Genomic DNA, 21,971 nt, shown 5'->3' on the forward strand with positions numbered 1-21,971 from the left:
GAGGGCTAATGAACAGAAGGGAATTATTAATTTTTTGTTTTCCTTTGGGGATGATAGGACAGGGGAAGCCAACAGAAACCTTTGCAGGTGTGAGGAGCTTGGGAGGATGTTGCATACATACTCACCCCTGGAAGCATTTAAGCCAACAGCAAATAATTTCCACACTAGGCATATTTTCAACTCTAGGCTGTTTTGTGCTTAAGTGTTCCTATCATCCTGCTTTGGACTGTAAGCCTCATAGAAGTTTGATGTTTCTGTGTTTGCTCTTAGGGGACAGGAAGCTCTTTGTGGGCATGTTAAATAAGCAGCAGTCTGAGGATGACGTGCTCCGGCTCTTTGAACCATTTGGGGTCATTGATGAATGTACGGTGCTCCGTGGACCTGATGGTAACAGCAAAGGTGTGAACCCCTCTGTCTGTCATGCCCTTTCTCCTTGCTCTTCAGGTAGCGCTCACCTGCCTCTTCACCTGTGTCTCCTTTCCTCTGGGGCACTTACTCCCGCACCCCATCTTTGTGGGAACTCATATCACATCCAGGCATAGGGAGCAGGGCAGGAAGAGTTGCCTGCTGCAAGGAAAGATTGGGGAAGATGGACAGAGACCAAGGTGAAAAGAGCAGAAGCAGAGCACGATGAGTAGCTGAGTTCCCAGCATCACTAGTGAGCCTGCTGGCTCAGTCTGGATCTGCACTTTGAATTGTTTGTACCCACAACTAGGAGTGCACAGAGAATTTGGGGAAGAGGTAATTAGGGGCAAGGGTGGAGATGGTGACATCATCTATAGAGTATATCATTGAACTAACAATTTGAGACCCTTCTTGTTTTTTTCCAGGATAGGGGACATGGGATGAGTCATCCTTTTTGTTCCCTGCTTTCTTGGGGTGGCTTTCCTTTGCCTTTGCTGAAATCCGGATAGTGTCTCTTGCATGATGATGCAAGGGGCACTTTCACAGCAGTCCTGTCACTGCAGTCTCCTGTGCTCTTTCTGTCCCTTTCCAGGCTGTGCTTTTGTAAAGTTCTCATCTCATACAGAGGCTCAGGCAGCAATCCACGCGCTCCATGGCAGCCAGACAATGCCCGTGAGTATGAGGCCAGGGTACCTACTCTCTTCCTAATCCTCTTCCCATCACCCTGTTGCAGGAACCTCCCCTCACTGTCCAAAACTATGACAGGTTCAACTCCAGTTTCCAGCTGGTGTGGTTGTGGGGGGAGGGGGTTGGTGTATGTGTCTGCACATCTGTGCTCTTGTCTTTAGGAATCACCCTGTCTCCCGGGTTGGTGCGTGTATCTATGTTTGTCCAGACTGGTAGTGACAGCACTTACAGCTATAAAGGCTAAATAAGAGAGAGCCAAGAACCAGGCCATGAATTTGTCTTGGAGACAGCTACCTGGAGTAGTTCAAAACTGATTGGGGTGCAAGCTAACAATTCAGCAGCATGAGCAGTCAGGACTCCAATGTCTGAGCACACTCCCCACCTTCTGTTATTTAGGCAGCAGAGGAGGTTTCTGGGGCAGACTGGGTGTGGATGGGAACGCTTTGTGCATTGTGTGGGGTTGTCTAGCTGCAGCTGTGCCTTCTTGTGCAAGTGGAGCTGCAGTTGTGATCTTGTCTCTCACAGCCTCTAATCTGGATTGGGGCACCTTGTGGGCCGGCGAGTGGAGTGCTGCAGCAGGGCTATTGCCAGCTGCTGGGAACTGCTCTGCCTATCCAGCCAAGCTCATAGTGGTGGAAAGATGGTGCTTGTGGCTAACAATGTCCTTGGTGTTCCTGGCTGTACCATCACCTGGTGAATGCAGCAGGGATGTGTGCACCCAATTGTGCAGCTGTGCAAGGCCCAGGGTGCGAGGGGAAGGGTGGGATAGGGACGGGTTGGATGCACGGATGGGTGGGGAAGGGCTCAGCCCAGGTTCCAGGCAGCTCCCACGCACTTTCATGCCAATATTTGCTCTTCTGCTCCTCTTCCACTCCTCTCTGCTGCCTCTTCTGCCCCATCCCACCTTGCCTGACTGCTGACTCTCCGGCTGTCCCGCGGCCTCTTCTCCCCCTGCCTCCTCTCTCTGTCTCCTCTCTCTGTGCCTAGGGTGCCTCCTCCAGTCTAGTGGTGAAGTTTGCTGACACAGATAAGGAGAGGACCCTCCGTCGTATGCAGCAAATGGTGGGGCAGCTGGGGATATTCACTCCATCTCTCACCTTGCCGTTCAGCCCATACAGCGCATATGCGCAGGCTGTGAGTATCACGCGTGTGTGGGGGGGGGGAAAGACTGCCCTCTTGGCTATGGGGCAACACCGTACCTGGGCTAGGAGACCACAAACAGGTCTCTGTGACAAATGCATGAAAGCTTCCCGGCACCTGGGAGCTGTTCTAGCTTCAGTTTCTCCAGTCAGCAGCCTAGTCTTTGTGCATTTCTCTCCTGGAGGGGGTGACAGGAGAGAGCTGGGACTTTCTCAAAGTGAGTCTGGGTTTCTCTGATGTGGTGTAGACTGGCGGAGGTGTCTGGGAACAGGTCAAGCACGACCCAGTGTCTTTCTGTCTTGAGGACAGCTCAGAGCTATGATTCCTGGTTGATGTCTGCCAGACATGGCAGTCTGCCAACTTGTGAACTCTTCTTCTGGGTCTGTAGCACAAATGTGTGTCTCTCTTTGTTCATGGAGCACCATGAGACCCCTGGGCCCAGCTTCATGTGTTTATCCCTCTGCTGAAATTCTCAGGAGAGCCCTAATACCTCCAGTGCTGTCCTTGGTTTCCAGGGTTTTCTCTCTTGGCTAGTGTGGCTATGGGGTATGTAGGATGCTGGAGAGAGAGCAGTGGGTAGCAGAGGGTCAGAGGTGTTTCAGCAGTCTGGCCTCCTCTGGCAAGACTGGCTGTGCCTTGAATCTTAGTGAGAGAACCTCATTGCCTTGGAGCGATGGTGGTGATTGCCACTGATGTTTCAGGTAGGTCCCAAACTCAGCAAGTCCCTGATCAGCTGTGGTGGAGAATCTTTTGAGTCTTCTTGGTGCCTGTCACTTTCGGGTCTCTACTACCAAGTATAAAGCCCATGGAAGGAGGCTCAGAAATTGCTCAAGGCATGAGAGATGCTTGTGTCTAAGAACTAAAAAATAGATACTGTTACTGAAAGTAATTTTGCTGTGGGGGGGGGGTGGGGGGGGCAGAGTGCAAACCAACCTGTTCTTATGATATATGTGGACACCTCTTTCACCTCTGGCTTTAGTGGGTACTTGGTATGTCTGTCTCCCAGCTACATGACAGAGAAGGAACTGTTTCTCAGCTGTTGACTGTTTCCTCTCAAAAGAATCCCCAGAAACTGCCAAATGCCATTTAAGTGTGTGGCAAGAGCATGGAGTAGCAAATGAAAAGAGGTGATACATACGAGGCTCCATACCGTTGGGGAATTTTGAGAACCAAATGTAGAATTTGTTCAGTACAGGTTATTTGATCCTTCTCATGTAATGAGGCTGTGGACAGCTATACCATTCCAAGCACCAAGGCTTCCAGCAGAACAGTTTAGAGGGGGAAACCCTTTCTGACCAGACACCAGTATCTCTTGCCAGGACCAATCTTTTCTATCCAGCTGTGTAATCCACAAGGCAGCTAGACCTGATGTCTGTGGTTGTAGTAGCTTAGCTCAGCTATGGATCAGCTATGAGATGGTCATTCTGGTGTATCTTCTGCTGTCATGGAGGTGGCACTAACTTGGGCACAGTGTGATGGTGAAGGAGGCAGGAATGGGCCACACAGTGAGGTTATGATGGCAGAAAGTACTTTATTAGCTTATGGTCCAGGATATGTAAGGAAGGAGAGCAGCGAGACCTTCTAGACTCGGTCTTTAAGTGCCCTCCAATCTTCAGAAACTCCTGCTGATGACAAGAACCCGTCAGGCCTAGGCTGTGCTTCTTGCTTATCTGCATCTTCTTTCTCCTCAGTTGTGTCTGTATATTTGTTGCTTTGTCTCTGATTCTGCCCTGGCCTTCCTGCTCTGTGACTTTATTTTGGCTTTCCCCTTGACTCAAGACTCAGTTTGTCTCCCACTCTTTTAGCTTTTTTCCTCCTTTTCCTTTCCACTGGTTTTGGTTCTCTCTCCTCCTTCTTTCTGAGGCACTGACCTCACCCTGATTGTTTCTTACCTTGTGTCATCCCAGTCTTTGGACTCCCTTCTCCTGGTGGAGAGATCCTAGCCAGTTCTTCTATACATACAGTGTCCCCATCGGAGGGAGAGGGTATCAGCCCTTTGAAATGCCATCTAGTATCTCTGGAAGTGCGGACAGAAGGGAGGGATTTCCCTGCTGAATCTCCTTACAGCACCTTCAAATGTCATGCCATGGGCAGCTCTTGGGAGCTGGGACCTCTGGTAAGCCAGGGCTCAAGGGAACTCCAACATAGTTCACGCTTGATGGTGTGGGGCTCGTAGTAGTAGATGCTGCATCCAAGGTCACTCGCAGGCCCAGGAGATGCAGCTAACAATTATGTATGTGGTTGAATCAGACTGAGAAGAGCGAGTGCTGCTGGGGTGAACTGGTGCATCGTAGACATTGTCTCTTACATTCACAATTTAACATGCCAAAAACTTTCTCTCCCTGTCCCCATGGGATTTGTTGCCTCACCAAGTCAAAGCAGTCCATGGCCTAGGAAGAAGAAGTTTGGAGCCTGGGTTGTTTGGGTTTGTGTTTTTTTTTTTTCCCAGTTGGATATTTTAAATTTATATTAGTTGCATTTTCCTTTAAAAACTATCTCAAATTAAACATGAAATAATCACAAACTATGTTAGGTCTAAAGTTACTCTGATCTGTTCAAATATACAAAATAAGATATTAAAAATAGTCAAATAGTACATGTTAGCTGATACAGTTTGTAAGAAAAATTCTCATACTTAGCTAGGAAATATGACTGGATAAGCATCTAGAAGCAGTTTATTTCAGTGCTTAAACCAGGTTTTGATCCCAAGTGCCTCTTCTGCAAGTGAAAAGTGAGTTTTTGCTTCATTTCAGCTTATTCAGCTGAATAGTTGAATTCAGTGATTGGTTCAGATGGAATCAGGGAACTGATTGGGAGCTGAAAAAAAAAATTTATCAATACAGAAGAGGCCTCAAGGCTTAAAAAAAGCAGCCAGTGCAATTTACTAACCACTTATATTGCTTGAATATTTCTTGTATTTCATAAACCAGTTAGTTCTAAACATAGAACATAGTTTGTTCACTGCCCCCCCCCTTTCTTTCTGCTCTTACGGTTCATTATGTTAATTTTATTTAAGTAATTAAAACAATTTCAGAATGCTAGTTTGGTGCATGTGCAGCCGGATGCAGGCCTTGTTCCAGCCAGAGCCTGGCACAGAACAGGTATTAATGAGAAAAAAGAAAATCAATATTCACTTAGTAAAGAAATGCATTGGTTCCTGCATCTTTAAATGGGGACAGGGTGAAGACAGGACCAGGAATGCCATGAAATTAGGCAATTCCTCTTTTATGCAACAGCAATAATCAGCTTTTTTGTGGAGAAAACTAAGAGAAGGTTTAGCTAGGCATGAACTTTTCAGAGTTCTCAGATTCTCCAGCTGAGACCTGGGCCAAACTGGCTTACTGACTCAGCCATTTGTGTACAAGGCAGGTTACTTGAGTGGTGTGTATTTGTGCTGCAGAGCAGACAGTGGGATACGGTTGTAGTTAATGTAAGGATTTGTGTTTTTCTTGGGTTTTGCCATGTGCCACCCCCCGTCTCCTCCTGTGGAACTGTACAGTTTGCAGAGAGCTGTGCCTGTGCCTACTCTGCTCTTCTTGCTTTGACGGTGGAGACAAGGCTTATGAAGGGGTTAGATAATTTTGCATCCAGAACTAAGTCTTTGTTGCCACTGCACTCAGAGTGCAGTCGGATTTAATCTTATGCTCCAGAGCACCAACTGATGGCCAAACAGGACTAGAAGGATTTTTTTTTTGTTCTTCCTCCTAACCCTCCTCCCAGTGTCCTGCACTTCCTCACCCCCCTCTTCTTCTTTCATTGTGCATCTCTGCCTAGTCAGGTGTGTTACAGGATCACAAGGAGTTGCTATCGCCCAACTCTTTTCAGTGGTGCCCAGTGACAGGACAAGGGGCAATGGGCACAAACTGAGGCACAGGAAGTTCCATCTGAACATGAGGAAGAACTTCTTCCCTCTGAGGGTGACGGAGCCCTGGCCCAGGCTGCCCAGGGAGGTTGTGGAGTCTCCTTCTCTGGAGATATTCATGACCCGCCTGGACAAGGTCCTGTGCAGCCTGCTGTAGGTGACCCTGCTTCAGCAGGAGGGTTGGACTAGATGACACACAGAGGTCCCTTCCAACCCCTACTATTCTGTGATTCTGTGATTCTCTGAACCCCAGGGCACAGGCCTCTGCCAAAGGAAGGACTGAGCTCGGTGGGTGGTGGGGCAGACATCAGGCAGCAAAGCATGCCATGAGAGCTGCGCCTGGATGAACACCTGGTTGTATGGCAGGGTGCATGTGCCAGAACGAGCTCCACATGTCTCCCAGCATTACAGTCTGCTTGTTCAGGCAGGGCAAAAGGAGAGGGATTTGGACCCCATTCCTCAAGGCAAAGCTGTGTTATGGAATACCTGCCACTGTCCCAAGATTAGTGGCGGTGCTCAGAGAAGGGGCTGTGGCTGGGAGGAGACGTGGTTGGTGTGCCGGATGGAGCTGTGGGGCCTGTAGTGATGCTGCTGGGTGCCAGGAGCACACCCCTTTCCCTGCTCCCCCCCGCCTTCCCCAGCTGCAGCAGCTCTCTGAGCAGGAAGGGCCCATCCCGATGGCCTGGCACATGACTGGGTGAGTGAAGACCCCTCAAGGCTGGTGGCATGCAGAGACGGTGAGGGTGGGCGGAGGGCTGCCCGCCTATGGCCCTGGCTTTGCAGAGCACACCCGCCTAGCCGTGTGCCACGGCTACGGGGCAGGAAGCTGTGCTCAGCTAATGGCTTCCACGCATGGCTTGGTCCAGGCCGCCGACCTGCCTCGGCGGGGGCAGCCCCTGCGTGAGGATGTGACCACAGGGAGCTCCAGGTCCACCTCGGGGGCCCCCGGGCGCGGGGCTTCAGAGGCCCCCGTCGAGGCCGCCCGCCCCGGCAGGTCCCGCCGAGTCGCGGGAAGCTCTGGGGCGGGCAGCGAGAGCCCGGCGACCCCCCGTGGCGGCTGCGGGAGAGGGCGAGGCCGCAGCTCCAGCCCGTCCCCGGCCACAGGCAGCGGCGGGGGAAGGTGGAGGCCGAGCTGGCCTGCGCGGCCTCCCGGAGCTCTGCCCGCGGCTGCGGTGGGGCCCTGATGGCCGAAGGCCCCCAGCACTGCGAGGCCCTGAGTGGAGTGAGACCTCCTGGGCAGCGCAAGCCCCCAGGTGGCACGAAGCCCTGGGCAGCATGGGGCCCTGACTGCATGGTCCTGCCTTGCAGCTGATGCAGCAGCAGACGACGGTTCTCTCAACCTCCCACGGCAGCTACCTGAGCCCAGGCGTCGCCTTTTCCCCTTGCCACATCCAACAGATCGGTGCCGTCAGTCTCAACGGGCTGCCAGCCACTCCTATTGCACCAACATCAGGTGAGGGCCTGGTGTGGGCCAGGATGCAGCAAGTCCTTCACTACCCCAGCACTCAGCACGGTGCCCATACAGGTAAAACAGTTCCCTCTGGGCACGGCATCAGGATTAGGCCACTCTTTTCTAACCGTGCAGCCTCTGAGGACAGCAGGCCCTAGTTCTGCGCAAATTTCAGCAACATCCTTGACACCCTTACCCGTTGAACACACATTCTGTTGCCCTACTGCTGTTCCTCTCTGCTGCAGTTTTCCCCTTTGATGTAGTAAAGACCAGGTTCCCAGGATTGCACCTCACTCCAAGTACAGTAGTGCTATTATTCATTATCACCATCCCACAGTAATAATATCAGCAATAATGCATATTGGGTTTGAACACCTGTCAAGAACAGGGCTGTATCATGCTACGTGCTGTACAAACCTGAATTAAAAATGTTCCATCCCAAAGCTCTGACAGCAGGCAGGCCTAGCAATGCTGTGCATGCTCTTCTCACTAGCGCTGCCTCTAATTTTGTGAAGGCTCCAGCACTAGTGTCTGTCACCTTCACATGCCAACTAGGAAGAGAGAATAGGTTCATACATGGCAGTCTTGCCAGGCAGATGGTAGGAGGGAGCGTGGGCCTTGCATGACCTCAACTTTCATGAGATGTCCTCTCTTCTTGCTCTACAGGGCTACATTCACCGCCTCTCCTGGGAACAGCAGCCATGCCAGGACTGGTGGCACCCATTTCAAATGGATTCACTGGAGTGATACCATTCCCAAATGGGCATCCAGCCTTGGAAACAGTTTACACCAATGGCCTTGTGCCATACTCAGGTATGGAGAATAGGAAAAAAAAAACATCGAGAGACCTCAGGAACTGCAGTTAGCTCCTCTTTTTTGAGTTCCCCCCACAAAACACTTTTTCTAGCTCCCTACCAGCCAGGCACTGGGACTCACTTAGCAGGGGGGTGGGGGGAGAGAGAGAGAGAGAACACGAGTGATTCCATTTGGCGTGCTTCTGATTATGTTCTTTTCTGCAGCCCAGAATCCTTCAGTAGCAGAGACTTTGCACCCAGCCTTCACAGGAGTTCAGCAGTATGCAGGTACCAGCTTCCCTTGTCTCCCTCAGGCCCTTGTGTGGCTGACCAGATCCTCAGGTAAACAGTTTGTTCCGTCTTCTTGGAATACAGCGGTGTATCCAAACAACACCATCACCCCCATTGCTCAGAGCATCCCTCAGCCACCTCCCATCCTGCAGCAGCAGCAACGAGAAGGTGAGGATCAGGGTGGGAATGTGTGTGTCCAGTGGCGGGGGGAGGGGATTGTGTGGGATTGTTTGGGTTGGAAGGGACCTTTAAAGGTCGTCTAGTCCAGCATCACCACCCTCACCCCCCCCGCCATGAGAGCGGACATTTTCAACTAGATCAGGTTGCTCTGACCTCCGTCCAACCTGACCTTGAATGTTTCTAGGGATGGGGCATCTCCAACCTCTCTGGGCAACCTGTTCCAGTGTTTCACCACCCTCACTCTAAAAAATTTCTTCCTTACATCTAGTCTAAATCTACCCTCTTTTAGTTTAAAACCATTACCCCTTATCCTATCGCAACAAGCCCTGCTAAAAAGTTTGTCCCCATCTTTCTTATAAGCTCCCGTTAAGTACTGAAAGGCTGCACTAAAGTCTCCGCAGAGCCTTCTCTCCCCAGCTCTCAACCCCAACTCTCTCAGCCTTTCTTCACAGGAGAGGTGTTCCATCCCTCTGGTCATTTTTGTGTAGCTTGTCTTCTGGACCACAGAACAATGGAGAGGAGACAGTACTAATCTTTGTCCACTCTAATCTTTAATATTGGAGCGGGGTTATGGAACCAACCATGTCTCTGCAGTGAGTAGACTGAAGAGTTCAGAGGATGCTTGTCATGCAGACTTTCTGAGCTCATCCTTGGCCAGATGCTGCCAAGTACAAAGGGGTCAGCAAGCATTAGAACTCCAAGCCTTGACATCAAAGAGTATAGTCAGCACCTTCCCTATGCAGGCAGGGGGTAAAAAAGCACTTCCTCGCCATCTTTACTGATGCCAGAACCACACTGGTACCAGTCAAACCAGCCTCTCCAAACTACTGTCCTCTCTCTTCAGCTTTCCTAGTTTCATGAGTTTGTTTTTCAGCTTGTTTTGAAACTGGTCTAGACAGAATTTGGAGGCAAAGGCATTCTCTGTTTGCTCCTGCTTTGTACAGCAGGTGTCAGTGAGGGAACAGCGCCTTGTGCTCATCAGACCAACAGGGAGCAAGTGAAGGAGTGGGCAGGACCAGGTCAGCCTGTAAATTGGATGTGTGGCAATCCAGGAGATTTCCAGATGGGGCTGTGGCTTGTGGGCTGAGGGCAACCACTGCATAGCTGTGGGCAAGGAACACTAGAGCAGCAGCTTTCACATAGCAGTGTCGGCTAATTTCCTTCCAGCAAAACAGCACCCACTCACAGAGTTGTTGTGTCCAGCACACCACATGGGAACTGGGCAAGCTGTGAAAGTGAATCTGCTCTCCAGAAACTCTAGCTCTGCGTATTGCCTCCCAGCTGCTCTTAGAGAGTCCTCAGAACCCTTTGTGGACCAGTGACTGAGAGAGAGAAGCAAGGGGAGCTCCAGAAAGAAGGAGGCAGTGCTGGGGTTCTCCTCCAGTGCTGTGCTCTGAGTTGAGCCTGTTTTTCTTCCCCTTCCCTTTGGGGGCTCTCTGTTTTGTCCCTCCCCATTGTCCCCATGCCTGCAGGTCCTGAAGGCTGCAATCTCTTCATCTACCATCTCCCTCAGGAGTTTGGAGACAATGAGTTGATGCAGATGTTCCTGCCCTTTGGCAATATAATTTCCTCCAAGGTATTCATGGATCGTGCCACCAACCAGAGCAAGTGTTTTGGTGAGTGCTGATGCCAGCAGGCAAGGGAAGCATGATGGATAATGAGGACACTCATGCATTGGGCATGGCACCAACAGTGCCATTATTATCCATGTCTGTCCTGTCCTTCAGGTTTTGTAAGCTTTGACAACCCATCCAGTGCACAGACTGCTATCCAGGCCATGAATGGCTTCCAGATTGGCATGAAACGTTTGAAGGTCCAGTTAAAACGACCCAAGGATGCTAATCATCCCTACTGACAGCAGCAAGCAAGCAGGAGTCACTTCTGCAGCACAGGTAAAGCTGGCACCATCAATGCACAGTTCCTACACAGTGCTGGCCAGTGCCAGGGGGCAGCAAGGTCTGGCTGCTCCCTACAGGGTGGGAAGCCAGGAGCTGAATGCAGTAACACAGCTAGCAAGGCAGAGGCCTTGCCTGCCAGGGTCCAGCCCCAGCACCTGAGCAAGGTGACCAAGGCAGGCCTGGAGATGATGGGTCAGGTTCAACCAGGAGTCTAGATCATCAGGCAAGTTTGGGGCAATGAGGCAGGCCCAAGGCCAAGCCAGAGAGTCAATCTGTAGGTCAAGATCAGGATCAGGTCTGGTGAAGGTAAACGGGGTCAGACATAGTCCAGTGATTGCCAAGCAGATCTATAATGAGAATAATAAACAGCTCTGACATCAAGATGGAAAGACAATGCAAGGGTTGGAGACCAGATAAGAAGATCCATGGACAGGACAAGTCCATGGACAGGTGGAGACTGACATTTCTGCAATGTAGATCAGACAAGGACTGAAGGCACAGGCCTGAGGTGTAATGAGACTCCCAGGCACATGCGCAGAGGGTGTGACAGAAGGTGCAGGCGAGGCTGGTCAGGGCCATTAAGGCCCGTTAGTGTACTCAGGGCCCTGACGGGTAGATGGGTGGTTCAGATTACCTGCCTGTGGTCTAAGCAAGCTTTCAGTCTACTTTCTGTCTGCTCCCAAAAAACATCTTCCTGAAAAGGTTTTAAAACCCAAGTTCTGTTTTCAGTTGTTACATGTGCCCCAAAATTAGTCTGCAGAGAATGCCTTCCAGGGTAAGAAGGGACAATCCCATGATTCACAAGGATCCCAGAAAAGCAGAGAGAAGGTGAGACCCTGAAGGCCACAGAAGGGCTGCCTGACATGAGAGCTGGCTGTCAAAGAGCTAGCTCCTACCAGTCAACAGACTGGGAGCAAGGGAGGGCTGATCTTGGTCCCTGCTAATTGGGGTCGTCTTCGTCCACATTTAAGCAACAGCAACTGAAAGCCTGAGGTTTGCATAGATGTCCTTCTAATCTCCCAACTCCCTCCCTCCTCCCTTTCTATTCAGGTGAAGGGAAAGTCCAGAGGAAGAATTTCTGCTTCAGGTTGATTTACAGAGAGGCCAGTAAATTTATCAACTCTTTTGACACCACCCCTTTCCTTCCTCTGCTCCCCACCTACCTACCCCATCCTCCTTCTGCCCTCCTCCCAAAAGCATACAATTAAAGAGAAGGCTCAGTATCCGCCCAGCAGGAAGATTCTTGCCACAACGGACTCGCATATTTGCTGCTAATGTGCATAGCAAAGGGACCAGAAAACCAGCAGCCCCTGGGGACCCAAAGCTCTTCCTGTTGGGGTATGCCTGGAGTACATGGACCAAGAAAACCCACTGGTGTGTCTCTAGGTTACTGCAGTGATGTATGGAAACTTAGCTCCACCCATCCCTCCTTCCTGCCCGTCTCCTGGCCCTTTCATAGACAAATATAAATATATATATATATATATACAGTCTCTATTTTTTTTTAAAGTGGCTCACAGGACCAAATTTTTCCATTCAGAGACTGACTCCTTGCAAGAGGGAGTGGAAGTTAAGGGTTTACCTTTGCAACAGTGTCTTCTCAGCAAGCACTGCAGATAGGCCTGAACATTTTGAGAGGACGCTTGGATGGACAGAGAGCAAGAGAGCGAGTGAGCGCATCTCTGCTCAACATTAGCAAGAAGAAAGAGAACTACATACCTCCAGGATTAGGGCACAGCCAGCTGCTCAGCTCGAGTCACTCATCCACCAACCTTAGCACCAGCCTGGTTACGGATCTCAAGAGCTTACCTTTCCAAGGGCTTCTGCAGACAAAGCTCCTGGAATTTGGTGCCAAAGCCTAATCTGAGCACTCCTCGATTAGGCTGAAAGCAGAGGAAACCAGTCCCTTTACCTACAGGAACTGTACTTCCTCCCTACACATGGCACAGATTCGTATTTCATGGCTCTCCATGGTAACGGAGCATTTTCTTGATCAAGGCAAGAGAAGATGAGAGAGTCTGAACAGATGCAGTCTCCAAACCAGTGACAGAAGCCTCCCAGGGGCTACACACTGCCTCCCCTTGTCAGAATTAACCTAACGGTTAGCGGGCAGTTACGATTCCCAGACAAAACAGGACATTTTCTCCATCTGAATTTAGCAAGGGGACTCACCTCTTACACCCTCTGCAAAGCTCTCCCAAGCAGACACAAGGATAGTGTGATGAAAGAGGGTTACCATGCTGTTTTTTTCTCCACCACCCCACTCCAAGGGACAGATTATACATTATGCAGCATATATATAGATACAGCTATATGCACATACACTTAAGCACAGAACATAGTTCAAAGCTTGATTTAACAAAGATCCTCTGGGGGTGTGGGTTGTGCCATACTGACAAGGCATATCCCTTTGACAACTTGAAACAATCTCTAAGTTTCTGCCAAAATAAGGAAAGAAAAACAAAACACCACAAACCTTCTGAATGATTAGTTTCAATATTCCAGCATTTGATAAGGTACCAAGAACATTTGCGTGCATATATGTGTGTGTCTGTGTGCGTGCGTGTCTGTGTGCGTGTGTCTGCATTCAAACATGAACAGAGGGTTGGTGAAGAAAGGTTGATGGAATTTATACTGAAGCGAGATAATGGGGATTTCAGAGAACCTGAGCCAATTCTCATCCTCTTCCACTTTCCTTTTGTTCAGATGTTTGTGGCACAGTTCTTTAAGTACCTTCACATCTCCTCAACCAGCCCTCTGTATCTGATGCTGAGCGTTTATGAGAGATGGATGAAGGTGTGTGAGTTGTGTGTTTCTATAGTCCATGTTTACTTATTGTAAATACCATTTTTATACTTAACATCTATTATGTATGTGATTTGTATAATGTACTTTATTTCTGCTACAAGTAATTTCATGAACTTTAAACTTAATCTAATTTTGAACAAAAAAAAAAAAAAAAAAACCAGAACAAAACACAAAAACCAGACCAACAAATGCAAAATGCGAAAGAAAAGGACTTTGGAAATTCTACATCAAGCTGGTTTAAAACAAGGATTTACAGTTTCTTCCATCACAGTTACTGATGTGACTGTACAATGTTACAGGTGCGATACAAGCTTTGTCAATGTCAAATTCCTCACTCTGGTCAAAAAAAACCTTAAATTTATTTAATAAAAGTTTTACTTGCTAAGTAAACTGGGGTTTTACTTTATGTGTTAGTTGTACCTGCTTTCATATAATGTTTACACTTGAAGACAATCACTAAAGGCCTGGGATGAGGAAAATCGGCTTCCATTCAGCAAATCATCTGTGCAGTCAGTTAAAAAGCATTTCACAGGGAGATGGATGACAGAGCCTGAGTCCTACAGAATACAACCCTGCCTTAATCTGAACACCACAGTGTCCCTGTGTCCTTAAGAAAGCTGTCTCTGGATTTTTATTCCAGTCTTCAGCATATGATCCCCAAAATTAAAGTTTGTTGTATTAGCCCACTTGCAATGAATGAATTCAGCAGCCAAGCTCTAGCAGAACTAAACACAAAGCAGTCACAGCTCTTGTATGCAGATACCAGACATCTTTTAAGAGCTCCTGTATACTCTGCTCTCACCTGAGAGAACAAAACTGGTTCTCTCAACAGCACCTTGATGGAAATCAATCAAACAAGAACCAAAACCTAGCCCATCTGGTGCTATGCACAGAACCAAGAAAAGGGAAAGCAAACGCACAGACTCCTCATCTCTGCCGTGCAGGCGAGGAACACACTTGGCACGGGTAGAGAACCAACTCCATTTGCCATGCCCATGGTTCAGCTCCCCCCTTCTATAAAAGCACCACTTCCCTGAAACTTTCTTATGCTTTGAAACCGCTATTTACTAGTGCTGGAGAAAAGCAGAATGCGAGCAGAGAATGAAATCTAGGACTACCACAATTTTTGACAACAATTCTGCAGTGACTGAGACAAGGAGTATACTGCAATCTGTTCTGAGAAGCAAGCAGGTGTGTGTTTTAAAAGAGGTGAATTCAAACTCCAGAATTTGTGAGTTGCAGTGAGTTCTTATTTCCACACAGCTTGGAAGAAAGCTTTGTCATGTCAAAGTCCAGTCAATGGCAAGGGGAGAGGGAGGAAAACACTCAGCTGGTGCCTGTTCCTATGATGTGAATAAAACGCACTTATGACTAGAAGTGCCACACACCATTCCCAGTAACAAGAGTAAGAACTCAAGCTTCAGTGACATCTCTTGCAGGCGCACAAGTTTTTTATATTTAGCTCAGAACAAGAGTGCACTTAGTCTAGCACCTAGCTGTCAACAGAGCAAAGAAGGCGGGGGGCATGCAGTGATCCTTTCCCAGGAAGCCACCTCTCACCAGCTAGAATGCACCTCTCAACATGCTTTTTTTCTCCTTGGAGAAGACCAGCTATGACTGAAGAAAGATCGTGACTGGCAAGGCTCTGCACATGCCATTTTAGTTCTATATTCCCTAGACAAGCATGGTTTTTAAGCAATACTTGGTTGTTCCAATAAATTCCAAACCAGTTAACCAGTTTCTAAAAAATGTTCTGCTTTCAAAGCTACTTAAAAATTCCTTCAGGAGTCATGCATTGCAGAGGGCAACAACACACAAAATAACCATCCTTTCAGACACCAAGGGAGCCCATATAGGACCTTTTGTCCATCCCCAGCCCAGAAGGATTCAAGCAGACTGCTTTTTCTTAGCTGCTACACCTTAAAAGCCATGACACATATCCATAGAAATAATGTGTTAGGGAAGAATTCCCTCTAAATTCTTTCTCCTGTTCAGTGCAGGAATCATCAACTTGGCGTTTACAGCAAGGAAGAGCTGATTTAACAGGTCCTATGCAGTCAGCAAACGTCTACCAACAGGTCTGTGCGCACCAAAAGCCAGGTCACCAGCCTTCCTTCACAGAGGAAGCATCAACATGTAACACCATCACATAAACACCCCCCAGTCTAATTAAAATAGAGATTAAAATTCTATTTATAGGAAGCAAGAAGGTCCACAGAATCCATAAAACAATGAAGCAGTGGAGCAGGATTTGCCAGGAATGCACACACATTCCAGGACATTCTGTACTGACAGAGGTTAAAGCTGGAGCTGAGAGAAGACTGGAGGCAGTAAAAGGAGACAGGTGAGGCTGAAGGAGAGGAGATGGGTGGAAGGCTAAGAGAGTGAAGAGTGGGCAAGATCTCTGACTGATGGCTAGAAATAGCAGAACTGTGCTGAAGCAGGATGAGAGAGAGAGAGAGACACCAATCAGCATCTGATGAAAAGAGCTAAGGTTGCTTTGCCACCACTGCTGCCCTGCTCCTGCTTGACACCAAAGGATAAAGGGGATGCTTAGTGGGACAGGGAGAATGTGATTATAAGGGATGTAGAATGGGAGAGGAGACTGGGCATCCCTTACAGACTGCTGTAGTTCTAGTAACTCTGTAAAACCTGGTCCTGGTCACTGGGGAACAAAACCCAGGGGTGGCACATGTACTGCAGCCACCACAGGTAGAAAACCTCCTGCACCTGTGTAGCACCCCCCTGGATGATGGCGAGTGCAGCTTCAGGAGGAGGAGAAGCAGTTAGATGCACTTTGCCCCTGGAAGGAAACAGTGAGAGGATCACTCAAAGCCAGTCTATCCTTGGTGTGGTTTTAACTGTGCAGACTGACTACCACAGGGTTCTGCATGCTCATGTTCCATAGTGAGGTGGACGTACACACCCTCCATGATGTACCAAGCAGATGCACTCTTCCCATTAGTTTTCTTGCACATCCAAACAGATGTGCACGGCATTTTAAACACAGTTGTTGTGCATTTTTTGCATGCTTTCAAGAAGCGACATGTTCCTGCAGACACACTCCCTCCCAGACTCCTACATCCTCCTCCAAATACACACCTGATATTCTCTAATGCCGTATCAGTATCAATCAGGCCCAGGATGCACAGTGTGATACAGATGTTTCTCTTCTGCATGATGAGTTCATGGCACAGGGAGCTGAAGAATCCATCCAGTGCAAACTTGGTGGCAGATTAAGAAGTGGTGAAGAGAGTTGGTATCTTCTCTGGCAAGGAAAAGGAGAGAATGGAAAACACCAGGGAAGTGGCTGTAAGGAGCGTGGTGCCACAAAGAGGGAATCTGGGCAATGACAGAGGCTTTGCCATCCTGCATCAAACCATATTCTGTTCAGGTGAGTTTCCCTCTATTTCTAGTCACATGCAGGCACTTAGAAAATTATACCACTTTGTGTCAACACATCCCAGCATGAGCGCCACCACATATGTGGATAAGGGGAGCAAATTTAACTCACACAGTAACCAGGTCACATAGTGGGCTAAAAAGCCCAGTGTGGTGCTCTACATGCAGCCTTCCCCTCCCCGGTCACATGCAAACACACGTACTGAGTCACACGCTGGTGCATCTGGCTATGACATTTCCTTGACACCAAGGCACATTACGTCACAAGGCAGGGATGAGCCATAGTGTGAACTTGTGTATGGTGATGCAGCTCCCTTGAGCACACACTGAAGACTTTCTTCTGCCTTTCCATCCCGCACAGTAGGTTCAGCTACTCAGCAGCCTGTCATTCAGGCTGGCCAAAGCCAGCAGGATGGTCTTAATGCTGTGTCAGAAATGCAGGAGAGATGGGCCTGACTGTGAGGGACAGGAGCCGAACAAGCAGATCTGGGCACATGGTGAGTGAAGAGCAAAGTTCCAAAGGAATGCAAAATGGTGCAACACAAAGAACGTCTTCCAGAAAACAAGAAGGCCAGCCAGCCACCATCGTGCTTGCTAGTATAAAATGCACAGCTTGAAAATGCGTTGAGGGGTTGAAGGACACAGAGAAACACGATGTGCTGGGAACTACTGGTTCCACAAGACCAACACTTATGTCAGTTAAAGACACTAACCTGTGAGGGAAGAAACAACCACCAGAGAGCCTTTACTCTTCTCCAGGGTGGGAAAAGGTGCTGTTGTGAGTGCCACATAACTGAATAAATTCACCTGGAATGATAAAAGTAGACATGGAAGAAGCAAGATGGTTTGGAGGGAAGGTCAGCATGAGACAGAAAGCCAATACAGTGGTCAGAAATGGAAAGCAGCATGGCTTGGATTTGCTTTTTCAAACATCAAGCAAAAAGAATCATCTCTGCGAAGATGGGGACAAACACTGCATCCATGCGTCTTTCAGATTCCAGAAAAAGCAATGGAAAAGAGTCAGAGCAAAGGTTATTACTGGGCTTTAACATACAGATTGCTTTACAAGAGACAATTAGCTGTCCCCGATTTCTCTATATGCCATTCTTTACTCTGCAATCTCTATCCAGCAAGAAGGACACCAGTACTGTCTCTCAATTTGCTCCCATTTTAAGTTTCTCTTGGCTGAGCTCAGACTACAACGAAACCTCAAATTCAGCATCTTTTCTGAGCTTAACTGTTCTCTAGCTTGCAAGAAATTTCTTACCTGTGATCACAAGTTCTGTACTCTCCAGCAAACAGGCTCCTTCCAACATGAAATAGAACTAATATGACCCACCTGACCTAAGAAGACTGAATCAAGAAAACAGCTCTTCATCTCCATGGTCCCAAAACCTGGTACCAAGGTGATTCCATAGAATCATCAAGGTTGGAAAAGACCTCTAAGATCATCAATTCCAACCATCAACCTAACACTACCACGCCTGCTAAACCACATCCCGAAGTGCAATATCTACAGGTTTTTTGAACACTTCCAGGGATGGTATAGGAAAACTCTGAATTTGTAAGCAGAGACTCAAATGGCAAACACCATTTCAAACAAATGCATTGTGTTCTGCAATGACATGTGCACTTGCTACGGATTAGTAGGAAGCGCTTGCTCCTCACCCGTTGGTGCTCCTAAACTAGACATACACTGCACAATTGCCTGTAACTACCCATCAATCCCTAACAGTCCTGGGGCTAATGGGAAATAAGAAGGATAGAAGGAAGGAGAGAAGTTAAGTTCCTCCCAGACATTCCTCTGCACACATATACAACAACTGAGCAAAATACCTGTCTAGTAAGAAAGCCTCCAAGCCATTTGACTTGAAACATTAATTAAATAAAAGGTTTGTTCTCAACCATTGCCATAGACTTCAATTTGCCTTTGAGCTTCCCAAAGCTCTCCCAGGAGAAGCCAGACTCACACAATTCCAGGTGAGCTCTTCCTGCTAGGAAACCTCACCTGCATGAGCCAGCGCATGTATTCTACCTCTCCAGCTCACATCTGGAAACGGGTCATGCCAATGTGGTTCAATACCAGGTAATCCAGTTCCCCTGTGGACAGGAGAAAAAGCAATCAAACCAAGGGGCTATATCCCCTAACCGGTAACCAAGGAACTCAGAAATGCCAGCAGGAGGGCTGAACCAACCAGCTGCTCCCTCAGAAGGTTAGAAAGTGCTTTACCATGAAGATACATTAAATATGTCCATTGGGAGGCAGCTCTGCCTGCTTCTTGGGGGTAGAATTGGAAGGAAAGCTGTTCTGCTTTGATAGCAGCGCTCCGAATTATGTTTCACGTTAATGCAGACTTGGAACTTAGTTCTGGTGGTACACTCTGTTTTCAAGGTTATAAGAATACAAGTTTGTAAACAGAGAAATTATGATTGGTATGGGAATGCATCAGCAGAAATGGCAGAAGGTTGAAAAGAAAGGTATGAACTGATGACCACCTTCCCCTTCTATACAGTCTTGGACTGAGCTTTGCTACAGGGACAGGTCACTGCTTTCAGACCTCCCAGCTTCTGTCTCTCTCAACACAAGGCACTATGTTCAGGGTTGGGTGTGTGCAGCAGGCACCTGCTCACATATGGCAAATGCGTGTCCATGTGGTACCCTGTTACAGGTGAAGTACTGCAGCTGTTGCTACAAGGTGTGGTTTTAATGAAGCACTGCAAGTAAGTACTTTCTGCATACTTTTCTCCTCTAGCAAAACACATGCCCTCCCCATGAAAGGCAGCTAAAAAGATGGCCACATCCAGACTGGCATTTACAAACCCCACAGCCTCCTGTCCTAAACATACCCCTCAGAGAGGAACACGGGGAAGCTGAAGCAGGACGCTCCTGCTGGAATGAGAACTGTCTGTATACCTGAAAGCCAAAGAGATGCTCAAGATGCTTACCCAGCTTTTGGATAGCAAACTGATCCACCTTTTCAGGCTCTGCAGGAGAAGGCATATCTGTAGGGATATAAAATATTTTCTTTGCTCCAAGTGTCAGGCATTTCTCCACCACCTTGAAAAAGAACACCCACTCAAAGATTAAACAATATGGACTGGAGGGAATAGAATAGAAAGAAGTAAGGGCACTGTAAGGCACTGTTTTTTCCTCGTATACCAGTCAGTGAGAGTCAATTCTGGACAAAGACACACTTTAATTTTAAATCTACCGCAATTCAGCCCACGGAGAGTTCATTTTCCATCCAGGTTTTGTTTAACCAGACAGTTAAATAGAGGTGACTCTTAGCAGGATGCAGATTCAATCTACCTTGGAAAGAATCAAGATTCGCGCAAAAAAAGACAGTCTTCTTCAGGAGAACTCTTCTGGAATAAGGGTTATGCTTAAGTTCTTCTTTTTGTTCCAAAATACTTGGTAAGGCTTTAGCGGTGTTAATCTTTCATAGTTCCTTTGCTATTTTGAGGATGTAAAGGTACCCAGTAATGACACGCAGCTGAGCTATTTGCTGAAATAATGCCTTCCAGGCTCTAGGAACTATTCTTACGCTCACTGTCCCCAACTCTCCTTTTGCACCATATCATAGTCAAGAACTTTCCTTGCAAGTCACCTATCCCCACAGCTTAAGAGATACCTTCTCTAAATATTGTCCCGTTTTAGAAACTACAGATAAAGGAGTCTCATCTGTTTGAGCTGGTCAAAAATTATTTAACCTACAAAATGGTTTAAGTCTTTAACAAAACAGCTACAAATAGAACTGTTTGGACTCTGAAAAGCTGCACAATATTGCACAGGAATTGTCGTTCATAGAATCACAGAATATCTCTAGTTGGAAGAGACCCATAAGGATCATCAAGTCCAATTCTCTGCTCCTTGCAGGACTACTTAAAACTAAACCCTATGACTAAGCATTGTCCAGATGCTCCTTAAACTCTGACGTGGCTTGGTGCCATGACCACCAATATGTTCTGTTTTGAATGGGTCTGGATTTTCTTAGGATTAATAAAAAAGTGAGAAACAGATGCTTGCACTGAGAATTGTGATGGTTTCTGAACACAACAGGCACTCACAGCAAGAGCTGGCCTTGTTTTCACTAAATTTTAGATAAGCATGTACAAAGACCAAAAGGTTAGCAGCTCTATTAACCAGGAAAAAAAAATAAAAGAGACAAAGAGAATACATCTGATTCTAAGAAAAAATCTTTCACTAGCAATTCCCACTGCTCTCTGAACTCAGCCTCTGTATAACATTATTTCTCCCTAGTCTTCAGCAGAAAAAACCTTATGTCTAATCTTACAGAACGTTTAATTCATTACAGATTTATTATGCGCATAGCTGATAACATTAACCACAAAAAGCTGTATGTCAGGATAACTGGCACTTCTTACTGCACAACTATGTTAGCCGACATGGGCAGCACACAGGAACAACCACAAAATCATGGATGAAACGCAAAGAGTAAATTTATTTTCATTACCTCGCAAGTAGAGGGATCTCCGAAGCAGCACCCGGGCAGAGGCACACAAGTGTGGACAGATGCACCACAGAGGTTGGTCCTTGCTAGAGAATTACCACACCTGCTGCTTTTACCCATTTGTCAGGGATCTGTCCCACAGCAGGGCAAGAACCTCAAGCATATTCAACAGGGTGCCTCTGAGGCCACCACCAGGTTAGCGGAACACAGATGTTCTACTTGTCAAGCACTCGAGACTAAACGCCGATTAGTATGATATTTGTGTTTTTCTCCATCCCAGCTGCAAGTCACTTCAGCGTGTTTACAATCCTCCTCACCGATCTTCGGTTGTTTTCCGGCAACACCACAGCAACAAAGCAGCAGACAGAGCTGCTAGCACGGAGCACTGCGATGCGCAACGGGGCTGAAGCCCTGGCCAAGCTTCCGTCGAGATGCGAAGAGAGCAAGATATCGTTCACCGGGCACGTCACGACACAGCCCGCAGCGCTGGTGCCGGTTACCACGAACGGCAGCCAGAGGTGCCCACAGGACCGCAGCGCGGCTCTGGCACCGGGCACCGCATCACGCGCATGCGCGCGGCTG

General features: G+C 47.9%; 2 protein-coding genes across 5 annotated transcripts in view; one reads left to right on the forward strand and one right to left on the reverse strand.

Annotated features, from left to right (window-relative positions):
- CELF5 (CUGBP Elav-like family member 5) overlaps positions 1-13,898 on the forward strand; it is a 42,170-nt gene extending 28,272 nt beyond the window's left edge. For 2 of the 4 annotated variants that reach the window (XM_075444448.1, XM_075444450.1), the window contains exons 4-13: positions 271-399; positions 998-1,077; positions 2,080-2,226; positions 7,403-7,547; positions 8,211-8,357; positions 8,564-8,626; positions 8,714-8,797; positions 10,282-10,425; positions 10,537-10,701; positions 11,758-13,898. In XM_075444448.1, coding sequence (XP_075300563.1) covers positions 271-399; positions 998-1,077; positions 2,080-2,226; positions 7,403-7,547; positions 8,211-8,357; positions 8,564-8,626; positions 8,714-8,797; positions 10,282-10,425; positions 10,537-10,664 — 1,067 coding nt within the window. In that variant the 3' untranslated portion in view covers positions 10,665-10,701; positions 11,758-13,898. The remainder of the gene's footprint in view (positions 1-270; positions 400-997; positions 1,078-2,079; positions 2,227-7,402; positions 7,548-8,210; positions 8,358-8,563; positions 8,627-8,713; positions 8,798-10,281; positions 10,426-10,536; positions 10,702-11,757) is intronic. The other 2 variants (XM_075444449.1, XM_075444452.1) reach the window with 2 other exon arrangements.
- On the reverse strand, positions 10,779-21,476 carry LOC104335037 (hydroxysteroid 11-beta-dehydrogenase 1-like protein). Its single transcript, XM_075444099.1, is given in 10 exon segments — positions 10,779-11,004; positions 11,211-11,312; positions 12,517-12,590; positions 13,031-13,145; positions 16,136-16,318; positions 16,618-16,783; positions 17,631-17,724; positions 18,926-19,017; positions 19,864-19,920; positions 21,393-21,476. Coding segments are annotated over 9 exon segments (1,107 nt in total). The 5' UTR covers positions 19,919-19,920; positions 21,393-21,476.
- Positions 21,477-21,971: the final 495 nt, after the last annotated feature.

The sequence above is a fragment of the Opisthocomus hoazin genome, chromosome 27 (genome assembly GCF_030867145.1).
Source record: "Opisthocomus hoazin isolate bOpiHoa1 chromosome 27, bOpiHoa1.hap1, whole genome shotgun sequence".
NCBI lineage: Eukaryota > Metazoa > Chordata > Aves > Opisthocomiformes > Opisthocomidae > Opisthocomus > Opisthocomus hoazin.